The sequence below is a fragment of the Coturnix japonica genome, chromosome 1, assembly GCF_054131305.1.
Source record: "Coturnix japonica strain WE chromosome 1, WE-NBRP24, whole genome shotgun sequence".
NCBI classification, from domain to species: Eukaryota; Metazoa; Chordata; class Aves; order Galliformes; family Phasianidae; genus Coturnix; species Coturnix japonica.
Genome location: NC_140663.1, coordinates 5623479 through 5642472, shown reverse-complemented (window position 1 = coordinate 5642472; position 18994 = coordinate 5623479). Strand labels below are relative to the sequence as shown.

Here is an 18994-nt window from a genome sequence, read left to right as displayed (position 1 = left end):
AAACAAAAAACAATGTATATTTAAAAATAATAATAATCAGGCATATTTTTCTGTCTGACTCCTACGAGCTTGTTTTGTTCTACTTCTTTAGAGCTCAGACGGGTGCCTTGCTGCATCCCAGCTCTTCACACCACCTACTGCCTGCAGAAACCCGTCTAACAGCCAATTCATCCTTCAGCCTGTTCACACCTGCACAATTACCATACTGGGAAGAAATTGCCACTATTCTACAGCAAACAATGGAAGAGATTTACCCTTCTGCTTAAAAGCAGAAAAGTGTTGCTTTCTGAGCAGGTTATGAAACTCCTCACATTTCAGGTCAGAAGTTTGTGTAACTCAATGCAGTATCATGGAGAGATAGTTCATAGAGCTGGAGTGTTCCCAGAGAATGGCAATGAAGTTGTAAAGGGTCTGGAGCACAAGTCTTCTGAGGAGCAGCTGAGAGAACTGGGATTGTACATCTGGAGAAGAGAAGGACCAGGAGAGACCTTATCGCTTTCTACAACTGCCTGAAAGAAGGCTGTGGTGAGGTGGGGGTCAGCTTCTTCTCCCAGGTTACAGCAATAGGATGAGAGGTAATGGCCTCAAGTTGTAGCAAGAGAGGTTCAGGTTGGATGATAGGAAACATTTTTTCTCATAAGGAGTGGTGAGCCATTGGCACAGGCTGCCCAGGGAGGTGGTTGAGTCACCGTCGCTCGGGATGTACAAGAAATGTGTAGATGTGGCACTGAGGGAGGTGGTGAGTGGGCATGGTGGGGATGGGTCCATCTTTGGATTAGGTAATTTCAGTGGTCTTTTCCAGCCTCACTGATTGTATGATTTTTCCCCTGCTGCGAAGCATCCCTTTAGGCCCAAGTTCAGCAAGGTAATCTCGAAGAGTCCACTGATTTCACAGGGATCAATTATCATCCAGAATTAGGCACATGATGAAACACTTTGCTGAGAAGAGGATGAAAGAATTTGTCAGGCTGGAGCTCCTGGATTAGCTGCATGCATCACTCGTGCCAGTACTGCACTTAGCAGCGAGCTCCTTCCCACTACGTCCCCACCCAGAAGAGTCTCTAGGGAATGTTGCCATGGATTTCCAGGGGAAACAAGAGAGTCCATATTGGAAGAACCCTGTTAAGGTTGCTAGGCGTAAATATTGACTTCACGGCTCTTCCGTCTTTTTTTCTTTTTTAAGAACAGATTTGTTGGCCATGGAAAAATAAAATGTTGGAGTGTGCATGATTCACTCTGGCACTGGCACAAACATGCAGATCAGTTGGCTGGCAGTTCGCTCCTCTGTTAGCAGAACATCGCTTCTAAAATGTGTCATTTTGTCTTGGCAGCAATTGTGGCCAAGCCCACAGACAGGGAGCATCCAAGAGATAAAATCTCCTAGCCTACCTTCCATGAACTCTGCATGGGCTCCATCAGCCTTCCCCAACACAGAGTGTTTGGTTTGCACTTCCAATGGCTTTTTAGGTGAGACACAAAGAAGAGTTGGTAGGACTGCAATGGTTTTTGTACTAAAAGCCTAGACCAGAAACTTCCCCTCTTGGACCCACTCTCCTGCTTCTGCTGACATGGGGAAGGAAAGCCAAAGGTTCTGCAGGTAAAACATCTTGTTCAAAAATTTTTTGGCTGTTTCACAGACAATAAGTATTTAACACAGTAGACATTTCAGGTCGTGCTGGAAGTCAGCAGAAGAAATGAGAGAGGATCCAAGGGTTTTTTACAGAATCACAGAACTGTAGGGATCGGAAGGGACCTCTGGGGTTCATAAAGTACAACCCCATGCTACAGCAGGATTCCCTGCAGCAGGTTACACAGAGTTTGGTCATTCCATTCCCGCTTTCAATCCTGAATATAAAAGACATTATTAAAACATGACTTCAACAGACAGCATCACGCAAACCTTTCTCCATCTTGATTCTGTCAGATCTGGATGATTTTGGCAGGACAGACCTCTTCCAGAGGGTACAAAGCACATGTTACATTCGTGTGTATCAGTTCTGGACATGGTCAGCACCACCTAGTTTAGTGGGCATGGTAGTGATGGGTTAATGGTTGGACTTGATGATCTTGGTGGTCTTTTCCAACCTTAATGGTTCTATGACTTCAAGACCTCTGACTGTCCCACAAAAAAATGTCTGAAGGGGACACAAAGAGTTCTCTTGCATTTCAGCTTTGCGGGGAGTCCTCTGGGACTTTAATCCCATCAGAGATTAAGCACTCCAAAGACATAATGCAAAAATAGAAAGGGAGAACAGGATGAACAAAAGCGCATATTTATATTTGCTTTGCATCCATCCTTTGCAGCTCTGCACAACCCTCCCAGGGAACAGGGACAAATCCCTCTGCCAGGCATCTGCGCACATCCTTTGCAGAAGGGCATGGCATGGCATGGCTGTGGCAGCCTGGGGCTCTGGCATCCTACCCTCTAATCATACCCACTTGCCATCCCTGCTTGGTAGAAAGCTACCAAAAACAAAAGCAGAACGCATAGATACTTCTGGGGCTTAGCAACCGCTTCTCAGAACCCACTTCACGCCTTTCAAATCTATTTCTACTTTTTAGAGGCAGTAAATTAATTGAATAGAGGAACAGGTTGATATCTTCTCAACAGCAGAAAATAATAAACTGGATCTGCCTAAGTGTTTCCTTGCTGGCGCATACAAATTCTGTGCTGCGTCTGCTAGCAAAGATGTCTATTTTCAGAATAAATACAATGACATGCAAAGTTTATATTAACAACAGCTTCGTAGGAGACACCTGATTAAAAAAAATAAGGCAGATCATTCTTATGGCCCTGGTGAGTGTAGGATGAGAGACAAAGTAGAATGAATTGCATGAAATTCAGGAATTTTCTGCCCACAGACCTGGTTTCAGCTGGGTCAAATTGATTTTTCCTTTACAGTGTTTGGTATGATGCTATGCTTTGGCTTTAGGAGAAAAACAGCTCTGAAAACAGACCAATGCTTTAGTTGCTGCTGAGTAGTACTGCACAGAGCCAAGGGCATCTTATACTGCTCTGCCAGTGAAGGGGGGCTATGGGCACACAAGAAGCTGGGAAGGGACAGGACCGGGACAGCTGATCTGAACTGGCCATAGGGATATTCCCTACCATATAACATCATGAAAAAAACCCAACTTGAAATACAGTGCAGAGGTGGCTGGGGGAGCAGCTGCTGCTTGGGGACTGGCTGAGCATCATTTGGTGGGTGGTGAGCAATTGCTTATGTGTCACTTGTTTTTTTTATACATGTATTAATATATATGTACACACACACATTATTATCCTTACTTTTTTCACTCTTCTTTTGCTGTCTTAGGAAATAATTTTTATCTCAGCCCACAAGTTCTGTTTTGTTGTTCTTTTCTTATTATGCTCTCCCCAGTCCCATTGGAAGCAAATGACTATGTGGTGCTGAGCAACCTGCCAGGTTAAACCACAACACCTACTCCATCCCCTGCTGCTGCAGTGAGAATAGCCCATCCCAGCTGCTGTGTTCTCTGCTCTTACACGAACATTTGAGTATCAGGGGAAAGACCCATATACACAATGAATGTTTCAAGCTACCCAGCATCCATTACTATCTGATCATGGAGATGGCAGTAGTTTGGGCATAATAACAGGTTCGTAGTACCTCCACATAGAAAGCCAGCACACTGCATTTATCAGTAAGTGTACATTGTACTGACCTGGAATGGGTCTGGCCATGGGAAAGCAACAAGTGCCTGTGCCTGTTTGGAGCCTCACTTCCTTACCTCTGCTGAAAAGAATCCCTTCTGCCTACTGGCATGGCCAAGCTTGCCCTTGAGTTTGCTTCTTCATCTTAGGCTGTTTGAGCACTTAGCGCAGAAATATCTAGTCAGTTTTAAAGATTCAGGATCAGTTTTGCACAGACAAATCACTGTGCTCAGACAATGAGCTACGAGCTTCTACAAGACCAAGAGCTAGGGCAAGAAGCCCCACTGGGGACAGCAGTGCAGCTGGCATCAGATTGCTCCAGTCCAATGTAGACTTCTATATAGTCGTATTACTTTGATTTCAATGAGAAGAAAAGCTGCTTTTAGAAGAATAGAACAGGTTATATGGACCAACCCCGAAGTCACTAATCTTTTTCCATTAACTAGAAAGAAATTCAAAGGTGACAAGTTTAAATCAGGTGAGATGAATCCAATCTTCAGCATAAGATGAGGATAAGGTCAAGCCTCTAATGACTGCAATGAGTTCATAGCAGTCATGAGCTGCTTATTATGCCTTAGTTGTGTATTACACTCACAGACAAGAAAGAACTGCACATCACAGACAATTCCAATAGAACAGAAGTTGCCCTGGGATGTCCCTTCCAGATGCTCTTCTCCATGGTATGGGAGACTACCACCATCACCTACAGCATGCTACAAGTTTTATAACAAACAGTGTATAATCTGCACTGAGCACTTGGAAAGAAGAACCCTGCCCTTACACTCCTCAAAGCCAGTGACCCAACTGCTGACATTATTAGCGGGAAAGGGCTTTGCAGGGTATCATAGGTTTTAACTTCAGCCTAACTCCTCTTCAACGTCACTTGATGTCATCTGGTCTGGCTTACTATAAGAGAAAATCAGATCTCTCAAAACATTTTCAGCCTCATTTAGACACGGGCATTCTTGCCTGCCTGTGACAGGCTGAACAACCTACCAGTCACACTTGTCAATCACTGCCCCTGTTCCTTCAGTGCAGGAGCATAAGGGAAGCAAAGAAACAGAAATGAAGGTCTGGTACTTACTTCCTCAGGACTGCAATTTCATTCTCTATGCTGCTTTCCTTCCCCTTCAGTGCCTTCTTGGGAATGCACTTGACTGCAAATAGTTTCCCACTAGCTCTTTCTTCAGCCAAAACAACTTCAGAGAATGCACCCCTGAAGGAAGAAAAGAGAAGTTCAGGTTTTAAGTGGTGTCATTTCTTTGGAAGCTGTTAAATGAAATTAGGCAATTGAATCTCTTTCTGGTGGGTTTTGATAGCTGTGCTTGTTAATCACATCAATACCGTAACAGAAACACAGTGAAAAATGCTCAAACACATGCATTTACACTCACACAAAATATGAAAGGTTTACCAAACCCGACAATATTAATAAAGAACTATAATCCAGCAGAGGTTTGAGCAAAGGCTAAAAATGTGAAAGCACTACTTCCTCACACAGGGCATAGCTCATCAGTGACACACTTTTCCTCTTTTTGAAGCGTTCAGAGGTTGAATTTGCAAAATCCCTGAGAGTTAAAGAGACCTCACTGACCACCAGAGGTCAGGGCCTCCGCTGTGCTCCTCCCTGGCAGCCCCGAGCATCTCCTCACCCCTGACTCAGACAGGGAGGCAGCGGCAGAATTCCTCTCTGCACACAGAGTTATTCCACAAAACAAACGGCCTCGTGTAATCGCTAAAGCCAAACAATCGGATTAAATCACAGGTCCAAATGGCCGCCTGAACAGCAGCCTCCCTGCAGTTTCCCCAGAGAGGATTACACAAATAAAGGATAGAGAAACACCATCACACAGCCAGACACTAACTGCTAAGAGTGGGTGGTGCTTTGCCTCCGTGAGGTTATTCCGTGACAGTATCATTGATTGCACTCTTCCTCCAAAGCATCTGCAGCTGACTAAGAGGCCAGGAATACATTACAGCTTCTACTGTTCTCATACTGCTTTTGGAGTATTCGAGCATCATTGGGCACTGAGCAGGATTAGCTCATCACTGTTTTAGCACTGAGGTACTGGGTAAGGCAGAGCATTAGCCTGCTAAGGACCAGCAAATCCCCTTCACCGAAGCACCTGACTTGTCCAAGAAGCACCAAAATGAAACGCTTGTCTAACCAGATCCTAAATTAATTCCACCAGCAGAGAACTGTAGAATGGATCAGGTTGGAGGGACATTAAAGCCCACCCAGGTCCAATCCCCTGCTGTGGGCTGGTTGCCCCCCACCAGCTCAGGCTGCCCATGGTCCCATCCAACCTTGCCTTGAGCACTTCCATGGATGAGACATCCACAGCTTCTCTGGGCAGCCTATGCTGGTGTCTCACCATCATCAGAAGGATCATATTTTATATATAAAACGCAAAAGAGGCAAGACAATAGATTACTCTGTTCTACATAACTCTCTGAGTAGACAGCTAAGGAGCGGGCTAAGCAAATCCACCTCCCCATCCACCCTGCTCCTAAAATGTTAATATTTGACCATATTATGCTACCACACTTTCCCTGTCGTTCATTGTGATCTGATTTTTGGGTGGTCCTGTATGGAGCCTGGAGGTGGAGTCAATCTTTTGAGTCCCTTCCTGCTAGGGATATTCTATGATTCATTCCCCACGATCATTTCTTATCTAGATGTTTAGAGATCAACAGAAGTGTTTCCTGGGCAGGCACTTCAATGACTCATGACCCATGACTTCACCACTACTTCCCAAGTTGCAAAAGAGCTGAATGAATTGAGCCAATGGACAAGTGAAGCAGGCAGAAAGAAGAGGATGCTGCTCTGGAAAGAGATGCCTGTTTACATAGAAATACTTTGGCCATTAACAATAACATGGAAAAGAGGCAAGAAGTTTAGGAATGGATTAAAAACTACTTTTGCAAATGGACAGTTTGCCTCTACATGGCAGTGACCCTCTGAACAATGAATGCTTTGCCTCATTTTTTGGTAAAAAGGACCAAAAAAAAAAAGGACCAGACTCATTCATACTACTCTACAGGAGTAACTTTGTTTTGTGCTTTGAGTATTAAGTGCCATGGCATGCCATAGCATTGTAGACTCCAACTGTTGGAGTAGCAAAAATGAAAATTAAGCCAACCAATGTATTTTTAAGACTATGCTTTCCTATCATAAATGGTCCCAGTTATTTTGTTCATTAAATAGTGCCTTTATCCTGACCCTCATGCTTGGGACAGTCAAAAGTGGAATTGCAGTAAAATCCTTTTTTCTGAGAAGTCTTAAGTCTCTTCAGTGTTAATTGGCTTTGGCTTCAGAAACTCTCAGGGCAGCTCTCAGCTGTGTTTCATGAACTCCTTAAGTCAAGTCCTATCTGCTCAGGCTTTCACTATTTCATGCCAGCTGTATCTTGAACAATCTTTTTGCCTGTAGTTAAATGCTGTGTAAAGAAGCAGCATATTCATACTGGTCATTTACTGATCACATAGCCCTCTGAATGATTACAGTACTACAAAACACGGAGCTTCCACTATAATCTGGATTTCATTGCTGTTCTAAGGCAACAAAATAAATGAAATCCCTTTATATCCCTCTATGCAATATACCCAGGTTTGGGAAATGTCTGTGTTTCAGCTGGGTTCATCATTTTGCTGCATTTCTTTTGCCATATACCAGAGCAGCCATGGGGTTGAAAGAAGACTCTGTGAATTTAAATGCAATTTTTTGGGAACTCTGAAATATACTCATGAAAAACAATCCCATATCTCCTTAACAGCCTTTCTCATTAAAGCATGAAATGAGCTGAGCCTCATTTAAAGCATTCACATACATGCCACCCCTTGGCACTGATAGCCTACAGCTCCTGTGGTCACAGAGCAAGGGGGAAAATGAATTGAAGCAATGGGAGGAAAGAGAAGGGAGGGAAGAGATGCAGAGAGAGATCAGAAAGTTAAAGAGATAGGAGAAAAAAAATGGCAGAAGAAAGCATCAGCAAGCAAAAGGCAGCAAAGACACTCCTGAAGTCTGCTGGAGTCAAGAGAGAGTCAGAAATAACAGCATATGGATGGACAAGTGATTATCTTAATTTCAAACACAATGCTGAATACACCCACACTTAATAGTTCAGTTCAGCCCCCCACTGAATCCCTCTTGTCTTATGCATGAATAGATAAACATTAAAGTCAGCAGGATAAGGCTGCTCATTTTCTTTCTAGCAGTATTATGTCCTACAGAAATCCTCCACCTCCTCAAAAGACATTCCCAGAACTACCAACCTGGCAGGCTTGCTAAAGACATTCCCTTAGAAGAATTAATGTGCCCTTTAAAATCAAGATGTTATACAAAAGCAGCAATTTATCAGTGAGAACGTATTACATTTATTTTATTGAGGGTTAAAATGATTTGCTTTCAGAGTTCTGCCAAAATGTCTGGGGTTAGAAAATGGGGAATTTTTATTCTCCTTCCCCAACAAAACGTGGGGCAATATTTATTTTTACACTGTGACACAGATTATTTTTAAGGGCGGAGAGAAGAGGTTAATTAATTTCAAGTTATGATTTCAAAAGGTATCTGCAATGGTTGGGATGATCCATGTCCAGTAGCTGAGAAATGGCTAATGGTTACCTTCCCAGCAGACCTCGTGGCCAAGCCTTTGCCCCTCTGATCTGGGGCCTTCAAAACCCCTCTAATAGTAAATGAGTAAGAAGATATCATGGTTTTGAGAAAGAGGGACAGCAGTGGAAATGGGTACACGAGCATCTTCTGCAAAAATTAAACCACCCAGTTAGCTGCCAAAATAGAAGTGCAGCAACTGAACCCATTTCTGAAAGTTATGACCATGTTATCATTTACCCTAGAGGAACAGCTCTTTTTGAGTTTCTAATTAAGGCACTGTATAATTTTATGATCTAGATCCTTTTTGTATGAATTAGGGTCAGTGTAAAAGGAAAAAAATAAAATAAAATGACTTGACTTGTGAGATTGAGATAATGGCAAATTCTGGAAGGCAGCTGAGACCTTCTGATTCCTCATCCCATACTTACGGACCAAGCAGCATCCTCTGCAATGGCAGTATTTATGGTTCTAATTTTCTTGAACTGTTCTTCATTCAGTTATTTTACTTAATCTAGATGTACAGATCAGGATTTTGAGATTATCACTGGTATATGAATGGCATTCATAACAAAACATTGGATTTTTAGCGGCATGGTGGTGATGGATTGAAAATTGGACTAGATGATCTTAGTCTTTTTCGACTTCAGTGATTCTGCGATTCTCTGTTGGAAAGCAGATGCTGCAAGATCAGGTTATCCTGAAGATCAAAGCAAAATAAAGGCCAAATAACTTTTCTTCATCTGTGGGAATAATAACTTAGTACACTTAATTTCAGAAATTCAACGTACAACAAATATTGTTGTACTGAAATCTGTTGACATCCAGCAAAAAAAATAAAAAAAATTAAAAAATGAAAAAAATAGTGCTGTCACAGAAACACTGACAAATGAAGACAAAGAGTTGATGGAGAGATGAAACTTAATTTTTCCATTTGCAGAGACCTCCATGTTGAGCAGTTTTCCACTGCGTTAGCAGGTGCTCGATCACACTAAATCAACAGACATAGTCAGGAAACAGATTTCACATCTTCAGTCTGTGTATAGCTAATGTTCTTAATTGTAGCACAGTTTGCCTTCTCTGTGTACACTGCCCCAGCCAAACCATGGAAAAAATTAGTGAACACTCATGGTTTGAAAAATATACCACGTCCATCAGGAAGATCACTCTGAGATGGGAGACTAACAAATGAGTGAAACCAATCAAACCACAAAAGCCATTTCCATAGCATGGCTTTTGTAACCACACATCAATTCTGCTCCTCAGCACCCCAGAAAAAAAGCATCATTGATCTGCCCTAGACAGGGACAGGTATTTAAGGAAAAAATCATTCCACTTTTAACTTCATTTAACTTTTAACACACTTAACTTCTACTTTCTTGGTAACTATTATCTACCATTACAACAACAGCTTATTGTTTTGACTATTTTTGTTACCAGTCAGCTGCAAAAATATAATGGCAGTTTAAGGCTTATCATCATTTGTTGCTTTTGCTCCTCAATACTTAAAACTCTCAGAGAAAAACAAAACAAAACAAGAACCAACTAGAACTAAGACTGAAAATCCATCATCTACTTAGAGAAGAGAGACTTCTGTGAAGCCATCAAACACCAATTTAAAGTTGCATGTGATAAAGCATGAAATTATGGCAATATAGGCAGTTAAGGTAGTTTCCTTCATACCTATGCCTCTTCCTGTGGATCGCCTTCACCAGAACACAACCATCTCCTTAATGGTCAGCAATTTTCAGCCATGGAAAAACTGCAGGAAACCATTTAAACTATTTTGATCAGAGCTGGGACAGCTTCCAGCCATGCAGATGAGAAATTCAGCAGTGCTTGTGGCACTGTAACTCCTACAACAGCAGAATGAAGGCACCAAAGCACATGGCCATGGAGCAAGAAAAGCCGGTACGTGCAGAGCAAGACAAAGATTTGGTGCCATAAAACTTAGGCTCAAAAGTGAGCGATTCACATAAAACACAGAAACTAAGCTAAAAAGAAAGTTTCTGCAGAAACTCTTCCCTTTCTGAGATGAACTAATTTGTTTTGGCTGTCTGGTGTATGCTAATTCAATAGGAAGTTATGCAGTCTGTTCTAAGACAGAGATGCATGAATGCTAAAAAGGGAAACTGGCCCAGCACAGATTCCCAATCATGTTTGTTATAACAGTCCTCTTCTTTCCTGAACTATTTGCTCCTTTCTGGTTAATTCTGACCCCTATTAGAAAAGCTTCCTTTTCTGTCTGCTGTCTTTAAAGGCCCGTTACTTATTTTACATTCTCTGTGGCAGTCACAGTAAAGCTATCCAGAATCAAAAACAAAATATATACTTTCTCTTCTTTCTAATACACATTTCACAGTTGTGCTGTTAAGCACTTTATTTTCTCCACTGATGATCACTTTCTTTCCAAACATTTAAGCACTTTTTTTCCCCCTTTCATCTTACAAGACAAAAGGAGCTCCTTGTCTCCCAGGGTTCATCTGATGGCAGCATTCTCATGGGAATATAACCTTTGTTTTTCTAATAATGACCTCAAATCGCTATTGAGATGTAAGTGATCTCCATAATCCATTCTCCTCTTCTGACACTGATGTATGCAGGGTTGATTACAACACATCTGATTTCTATAGATCTTTTCTGGACATATAAAGTGGATTACACCAATTTGGAAAAGCATGTTTCTTCTTCTTCCTCCACATGGAAATGTAAGAAATGATCTGGAACACCATGGAGCTCTCCAAAGAGGCTGGATAAATTTATGAGCAGATGGATGGCACTGCAGCTTTCATAGCAAAGCAGAGCATAGGTAAGACTAAACTAGCAACTGTCTAAAGAGGAAGTGACTTAGCAGTTGGGTCTAAACCACATGAAACTCCAGTTTATCCAGGAGTTTTACCTAAAGCTGTCTGGACCTTCACAAATCCAAGTTCCAAAAGTATGGGCAGCACTTCTTGTCTTCATGTGCTCTCTCTTTATAATGCAAAGCCTAGGTATCAGTTCTGGTGATCTTCCTTGGTAATTAAATGCAATCCATCACATTATTTGGGGTTCTCAAATGCTGACCCTGTTTTTCAGGAACTATATGTTCCATTCTACAGACAAGGGGGCTGAGGAACAGAAACCACCTGGGCTGATTCTTCTTAAGTAACTAATTCTGTAAAAGCCAAGAACTTTACATAATCTAAAAGTACACCCCTTACAACCCCTTTTGCATTCAACAGAGGACAATCTCCAACAGATAATTACATCCCATTTGGAAATATATTGAGGGAAGCATGCTTTGATCATGCTTAAATCCTTTCCACCGACAGTCCCAGTCTTCACTTGACTCTGAGCAAACATCATCTGAGATGCCCAGAGACTGGTGCCATGACGCCCACTAAGGAGCTGCAATGTCAGACACAGGATATATAGTATTACTTCAAGGGAAAGTAGCTTGACCACTCAGAATTAAACTTCTCTGGCCTCATCTACATGGATATTGATGACATCTGAGCTATTTCCCCATGGCTCCATGGCTCACATGACAGACAAGGGATGGTCAATACAGCAGTGCTGTCAGCTTGTTTTGGGGTAACTAACAGTGGTCACATGAAACACATCTCTCAGTCTCCACTGAGATCAGTGGGAACCTTTGGGGAGAGTTCTTAACCGAGACGTCTTAACCGTCCTCCCTAATTTACAAGACCTGTGTATGCAGAATAATCAAAATCAAAACAAGGATTAGGACTTGTAAGACTTCTATACCCATGAACAGAGCACAGTTCCTGCCTATTTCAAGGACAAATTTAGATTAGTTAATCAGATAATGTAACCAAGGCACATCTCCCAGGATCTGCCTCTTCCAGACTAATCACGTGGACCCAACCTACAGCCCCCAACTAGAACACTCCTCACAAGCACAATGAGCTGTCGCTGAAAGAAGAGACCACAAAGTTCAGAGCTGTCACATGCACAGCTGAACAGTTCTCATTGTGTACGAGCACTTCTGTGCCTCTATGAAACTTTAATTGGCTTGTTCTCATCCTGTTGTTAACTATCCAGCCGGTCTTGCGTATGTAACTGTTTTAAATATTTGGACTAAAAATGATGTGTATTTTGTATCCTTGCCCACTCCAAATGGTAGCTTAGAGTTTAAAAATAAAGAATTAGAGAGAGATGGGGAGAGAGAGAGACAACTCAATACAATGGAATACAAATTGTTTAGTAGGAACAATAGATAGGAAAAGCCATAGCACGATAAAAAGATCTCTATCTGAAACCTTATTTTCAATGGCCACCTCTTAAAATTCCACAAGAGTGCTTGCTTGCCTTCTCCCCAGCCTCTTGATATGTGGTTTCATGTCTGAGCTGAAGAATGTTAAGAAATCATAGTGAACTAGTTTGCCTAGTAACCGGCAAGCTTGAAAACAAACATTTTGGCAAAGATTAGTTCAGCATAATTGTATGCAGAAGTTACCAGGCACTTCTGAAACTTGCAGATACTTCTGCTAAAAGAATTGCCACACACTTTCCACACGTGCAAGCCTCAGTCCTGTTTATCCAAACCTCAGTTCAAAAATAGGTTTTTCCTTTTAGATTCAGCTCATGAGGAATTTCTCCATCATTTAAGGTGCTGTGTAAAGACTACTGACAAAACAGGTGCAGCACCAGCAAGTCTTTCTTCCCCTAAACCTATTATCATGCACTTCTGCTCTAATCTGAAGGGGCATTTTTCATGTCAAGGTGTTGCAATGGAACTGGCAAAAAGGCAATTCCCCAAGTGATCTAAGCAAAAAGAAGCTTGCACCAGCTTCCACCAGAAGACAGTATCAGAAGGCAAAGAGATCCACCAGCATGGCAGACAGTAAAAAGGAGGAGAACAGATCTTCTCGCTCAGAGAGGTGGAAGCCATCAGTCATTGAGATCTCTGTCACATAATTCATAGAAGACCTTAGATTCTACTAGTAAGAGGGTGAAGACTGAAGACTTCTGGGTCTGCCTATGCGAGCTGTGGCTACTGAGCTTCAGTTGACTTGTCAAAGGTGTGATAAACTGCCCGTGGCTTCAGCTCACAGCACTAACACTTGCCCATGCAGGGATACACACGCTTCTTTTCATCTCTTTTCCAGTGAGCAACAACACAAAAAAAGCCATCTCAGTGCCCCAGCCAGTTTGCCAGCACTGACAAGAGCACACTGTTGCATATGGGTGACCTTCTGTGTTGGAAAACTTCAGCAGAAACAACCTGACAGCAACTCTGATTCCCTTTATCTGAAATGTAATCACAGAGCATCATAGCCCCATAACACAAAGAGGGGTTTCCTAGGAGATGGCTGCCATGCTCCCTACCTTATTCTAAAAATGACATTTCTAAGAACTCATTTCCATTGCAGGCTGACATGTTACACACAGACCATGCTGCTCAGTCATCATATGGGGCCAGGCATCCCAGATCAGACCTCTAAGCAGGTCCCAGCAGAACCAAACCTACCCAATGAGATGTATGAGGGTGGGGAAAAGGGCACATAGCTCCGCAAAGCTGACACAGATAAATTCAGTGCTTCTTTGGAAGCTGTTTTGTAGTTATAAAGATGAATCAAGAGGAAGAGGTATTTTACCCTCCCAGATGACATGCTCATGGGTGGGTGAAAGTCCAAAAGCATCACGGAGCACTGCAAAGTGTATTCTTTACAGTGCAGTGTAAAGAATATCTGGGAGCCAGTTCCCCATACAGATTATCAAGCCCATCTACACATTGAATTTCACAACCTCCTGTAGATTGAGCTTTGCTGCTTGGGCACAGATTATAGGAGAAAGCAGTTCTTTTCATTTGTTCATTTTACATTTGCTGTCAAATAATTTCTTTCCCTAACTCCCTATTAAAGGACATTTTAAAGATGTTAAGCAGCAAACTGCTCTCTCGTGTCATGTAGTGGGTGTTTTATCACAAAAATACTGAGCAGTTTTTAAACCAAGACTAGAGATCTGTGCTAAAAATGATCAACAAAGAAAAGGGTTTGCAGAACTGGATTCCCCTTTGCTTTCCACAGCAAGAAACTCAATGTATTGTAGGACATACATGTAATAAAACCAAAACTCTTTGGAAGAAAGAGATATATCTCAGTGCTAAATCTTCAGTGCAGTGTTTTATTTGGAAAGGAGAACTATAAAAATGAGGAAACTTGTTAGCAAGAAAGAAGAAGCTCTTAGGAGACAGAGACAGAGAGTTAACACTTGCAGGAGGCATAAGGGCTGTTTCAAAACATCAACACTCGAAGTTCAGAACAAATCTACACTCCATGTAAAAAAAACAACCCACAACTTGAGAAACAGAGAAGTCTGATAGACCAAGCATCTGGGCAAGAGGAACTATGAGAAGACAGCATCCCCAAAATCAGAAACTGTGTCCAAATGAGGAAATAGAACAGATTCTAAGTTCCAGTGGCTATAGACTAAAAACATCAAAAGGCAGAAAAAAGCATTTGAAAAGTAAGTTGCCAGAGGCAGAAAATTCAGTAAAGACTTTTTTGCACATATCAGAAGGCAGAACTGTACCAAATGTAGTACTGAGGGACGTGGTTTAGTGGGGAAATATTAGTGGTAGGTTGATGGTTGGATGATCCTGGAGGTCTTTCCAACCTGGGTGATCCTGTGATTCTGTCACTGGTGCATGAGGAAGCAATCCAGTGTAAGAAGCATGAAATAACCCACACAGCAACAGTAAAGCGAATGACTTTTGGGGTGAATCTGTGCTCACTGCAGAGAGGTTTGGGGAGGTTGTTATGCTGAGGGAGGAGTGCACCAGCACAAGCACTCTGAGCAGCTTAGCTATTATAAGAGAGGTTGCATGGATAAAGAACAGGTGAAAAGACAAAAAAGAGCAATGAACAAATGGCAAGTCCCTTAAATATTCAGTGTTAAGGATGACTAAGAAAGCAGTTCACCACCCCAAAAGCTGTGCACTGTTGTGATCCTCATTGCATGTGGGACATGGCAGAATTGGAGCAGGAGGCAGAACTGACTGCAGGTATAAAACAGCTCTGTTACAAGAGATTGGTGAATGAACTGGAACTCTTCAGCTTCTTCAAGAAGGGATATCTCACTGAATGCTAAAAGCATACTCAAAGCATTGTAACAATCACACTACTGTTAAATGCTGACCTATATTTTCAATATTTTCACCCCACACATCTGGCACTGGCTGCAGGGATGGGACACCAGACGAGCTGCATTTTTGCCCTGACCCTGTAACAGCTGCTTCTATGGTCTATTACTGCTGTAGAGTCAGCAGCAGCTGACAGCAGGTCACGTAACAAATGGACATGTAGAATACTGGGGAGTCAAGTCCAGCACTGATATCAATATAGGAATGTCTTTAGGGTTAACTGATGGCAAAAACAAGGAGAAGTGTGTGTTCAGTTTCAGTGAGACCACTTCCACCTAAGCAGCCTAGTTTGGATGTCTAGTAATAAATACCATCACCAACTACAGGGGAATTAATGCAGAAGAAAAATACCATGAGATGTCCAGAGAGAACACAGCTCTGCAAGATTATCACATACCTGTGGAGGAAAGAGCCTTTGTGATCTTACTGGACTGATCTCTCTGCAATAAATATAACCTCTCTCTTTCTCTAATCTGGCTTTAAATTAATCACATGTTGCATCTTTTACTGGCAGTGCACATAACAGGGGTCTCTGCAGGATTAGAGGAGAAATGACACTAATTAAAACAAAGGTCACATCCCAAGACTTAGTTACAACATCCTGGATTACATGCAACAATTCTCCTTTGTGTCCCTTCAGTTAGAATAGCCCAAAACTTCAAAATTTGTCATGCATTATTCCTTGCAGCATCCCTACAGGATTAGGCAGCTCTGGCATGAAATGCCTAGGAAGTTGGGCAGAGAGGGAGTAAAGCAGACAAACTCCAGCACAACACCCACTGCTTAACTGGAAGAGCATCTTACATGCTAACCTGTTTGCTGTCTGGCAGCAGACTTCTTTTCACCATAGACCACTTGACTTAACTCTCTCTTCCTCCTGTATTACAGGTTGTTCTCCCAAAATCACACCATTCAAAGTATGGGCAAAAACATAGTTCTTCCCCTAAAGAGCAATCCAATAAAAATCCTGATGTCTCTGCCAGCTTGACATGAAAACTTAAAGCTTCCAAAGTGTTTCCTGATTTCTACATCACACACTACTATATCTGCAGTAGGCCAGACACATCGTCAACTCACTAAGTCGGGCAGTTAAATAAACTTGCTTGTTGGGTCCCACGCCTGAGAGAGAATCCAGTTTCCTAACTTTAGCAGTGTAAATACACATTGGGTGAGCTGCCATCAGAGGCTTTATAAGGAAGGAAATCTTTTCACTTTGTTGACAAAAGCTTCAGAGTAGCTTTTATTACACTTGAACATTAGCAGGTGTTCATATTTAACTTGTTTTTGTGGGATTTTTTAAGCCTGAGATGCATATAATGATTGAGAATTACTGTTTATTCATTTTTGTGTAATAGGAGAAGCAGCATTTCATCTGTCTCATCCATATTTAATAGCTCGAGGCACAACAACCACAAAAGGTCTACTTCTTTCCCGCTAGGGAAAATATTATTATTACTAGTACTAGTACCATGACTACATCTGTATTCTGAAATTATTCATCCCCAGCTTTCTATACCATATCTATGTTATCCACAGGACAGATCCTTTCCTAGTGCTTATCCATGTTACCATGCTGATGCAGCTATATCAGTCTGCGGTATGTTGAGTCACACTTGCTAATTCACAGCTCCTCAGCAATGTAGGTCAGATGATTGAATTTTTCTGCCCTCGGGAGGGGCAGGGGCCCTTGTCTGTGTTGAAGAAAAGAGTAGATGTGGCACTGAAGGACATGGTTTAGTGGGCATGGTGGGGATGATTTCATGGTTGGACTAGACGACCTTAGAGATCTTTCCCAATCTAAATGATTCTATGTTTCTATAAAAGCTACACATTCACCTCTCCTGCTGTTATAAGGAAGGTGGCTTAGAAAGGTATCTGCTGACCTTGGATGTCCACTCCTTTCCCCAGGATGAGCTCAGTCGTGTGCATTTTCACACTTCCTATTCTTGATGCACATAAAGGAAGTGGTGGGGTCAGAAATGGTTCCTGATCCATACTTCACCCATGCCTAGAGCAGACCCTTGCTAACATCATCTAGCCCAACCACTGATCCAATTCCCACTATGCACACTATGTCCCTCAGTGCCACATCTACCCTTTCCTTCAATAACTCCAGGGACAGCAACCCCCCCATCTCCCTGGGCAGCCTGTTCCAATGCCTTCTCTCAGAAAGATCAGGACCTATGATGCCCTTGTTTCCAGCATGTACAATGCCTTCCCCAACCCAGCTGCCTCCCAGGTGACTCCATGCAATTACATTTCTAATTGTACCACAATGAGGCTCCCTCTGGCACGCTGCTGTTTAATTTACAAGCATCTATTTGTAAAGGTAATGCAGTGAAAAATTACTCACATCAGACAAAGAGCAGTTCTCACTTATGTATAGGTAAGAGAGTAGAAAAAATAATTAAGTACTAAACAAAGAGAGAAGATGAAGGAATGCAGGCAACCCTTTAATGCAACCTTTCCAAATTTTACACGCATTTGATTTTCATCCATTTAAATGGAAGGGAATGGGTAGCTGAGTGGCAGGTGTAATATCAGATATGACATCACAGAGACTCTTCCTGTCTGGGAACTTATTTAATATTTCAATCTCAATTAAAAAATGGAATTAAGTTGACATTTAAAAACCTAAACAAAACACTTCAAGCGAAGCTCTTTAAAAAGCATCTCTAAAAGCTGTTTCTTACTCTATGAGCCTGTTCATTCTTTGCATTCGTAATAACACTTCCAAGCAAAAAAATAAAATACAACAAAACTGGGATTCATTGATTTTTACCCCAGAGCACCAACTGGGGAGATGGGGAAGGAGAAGCTACAAGGTGCAGTAGAGCCACATGAGCTGCCATCACTAGTCAGCCATGGAGATCCCAGACTGTGTTTCTAATAATTTCACTGCACAAACACAATCAACAACAACAAAACCTCATCAGATTTCAAGCTTTGTTTTGTCCAGTGTCTCTCTACACACAATGAGTAATTCCGCAAGGCATTCACCCATATAATGTAAAGTACCAATGGAAACCACCAGCATGCATTTGCCCTGCAAAAATAACCCATGGTGCCGGTCACACACACTCAGTCAAATAGTTAAATTGAACAGAGCAAGAGAAACAAGGCAGGTGGAAGCACCTTCTGTTTTGCCCATCTACTGTGGAAAATATTCAGTGACACTTGTGGTTGAGAAGAGGAGCCACTACTTTGGGCCAAATCAAAGAGCAGTCGAGGAAATATCCCCTGGCTCTTAACAAGCATAAGCATTAAAGAAAAAAAGAAAAAGAAAATATGTAAAGACCCTTCACCTGATTCACTCTCCTGGTTTCCCACAGTCAGTCAAGCAATATGCTATGTTGGCAGAAATAAGCAATGCAAGGGAGTAAGTCTCTTCTCCTAGGTAACTAGTGATAGAACAAGAGGTAGTGGCCTCAAGTTGTACCAGGGTAAGAGCATCGCCACAGGGCTATGACAGAGAACGTCAGACCTGGGAAAGCTTCTTCCTGGCATGTTACATAGATACTGGCTTGTTCCTTCACAGTGGACCATTCTATTCTTT

General features: G+C 42.0%; 1 protein-coding gene across 1 annotated transcript in view; it reads right to left on the bottom strand.

The window, feature by feature from the left end:
* Positions 1–18994, bottom strand: part of CAMK1D (calcium/calmodulin dependent protein kinase ID) — a 205297-nt gene that overhangs the window by 114977 nt on the left and 71326 nt on the right. Inside the window, exon 2 of the mRNA XM_015870614.3 lies at positions 4761–4892. Within this exon, the coding sequence (XP_015726100.1) occupies positions 4761–4892 (132 nt within the window). The remainder of the gene's footprint in view (positions 1–4760; positions 4893–18994) is intronic.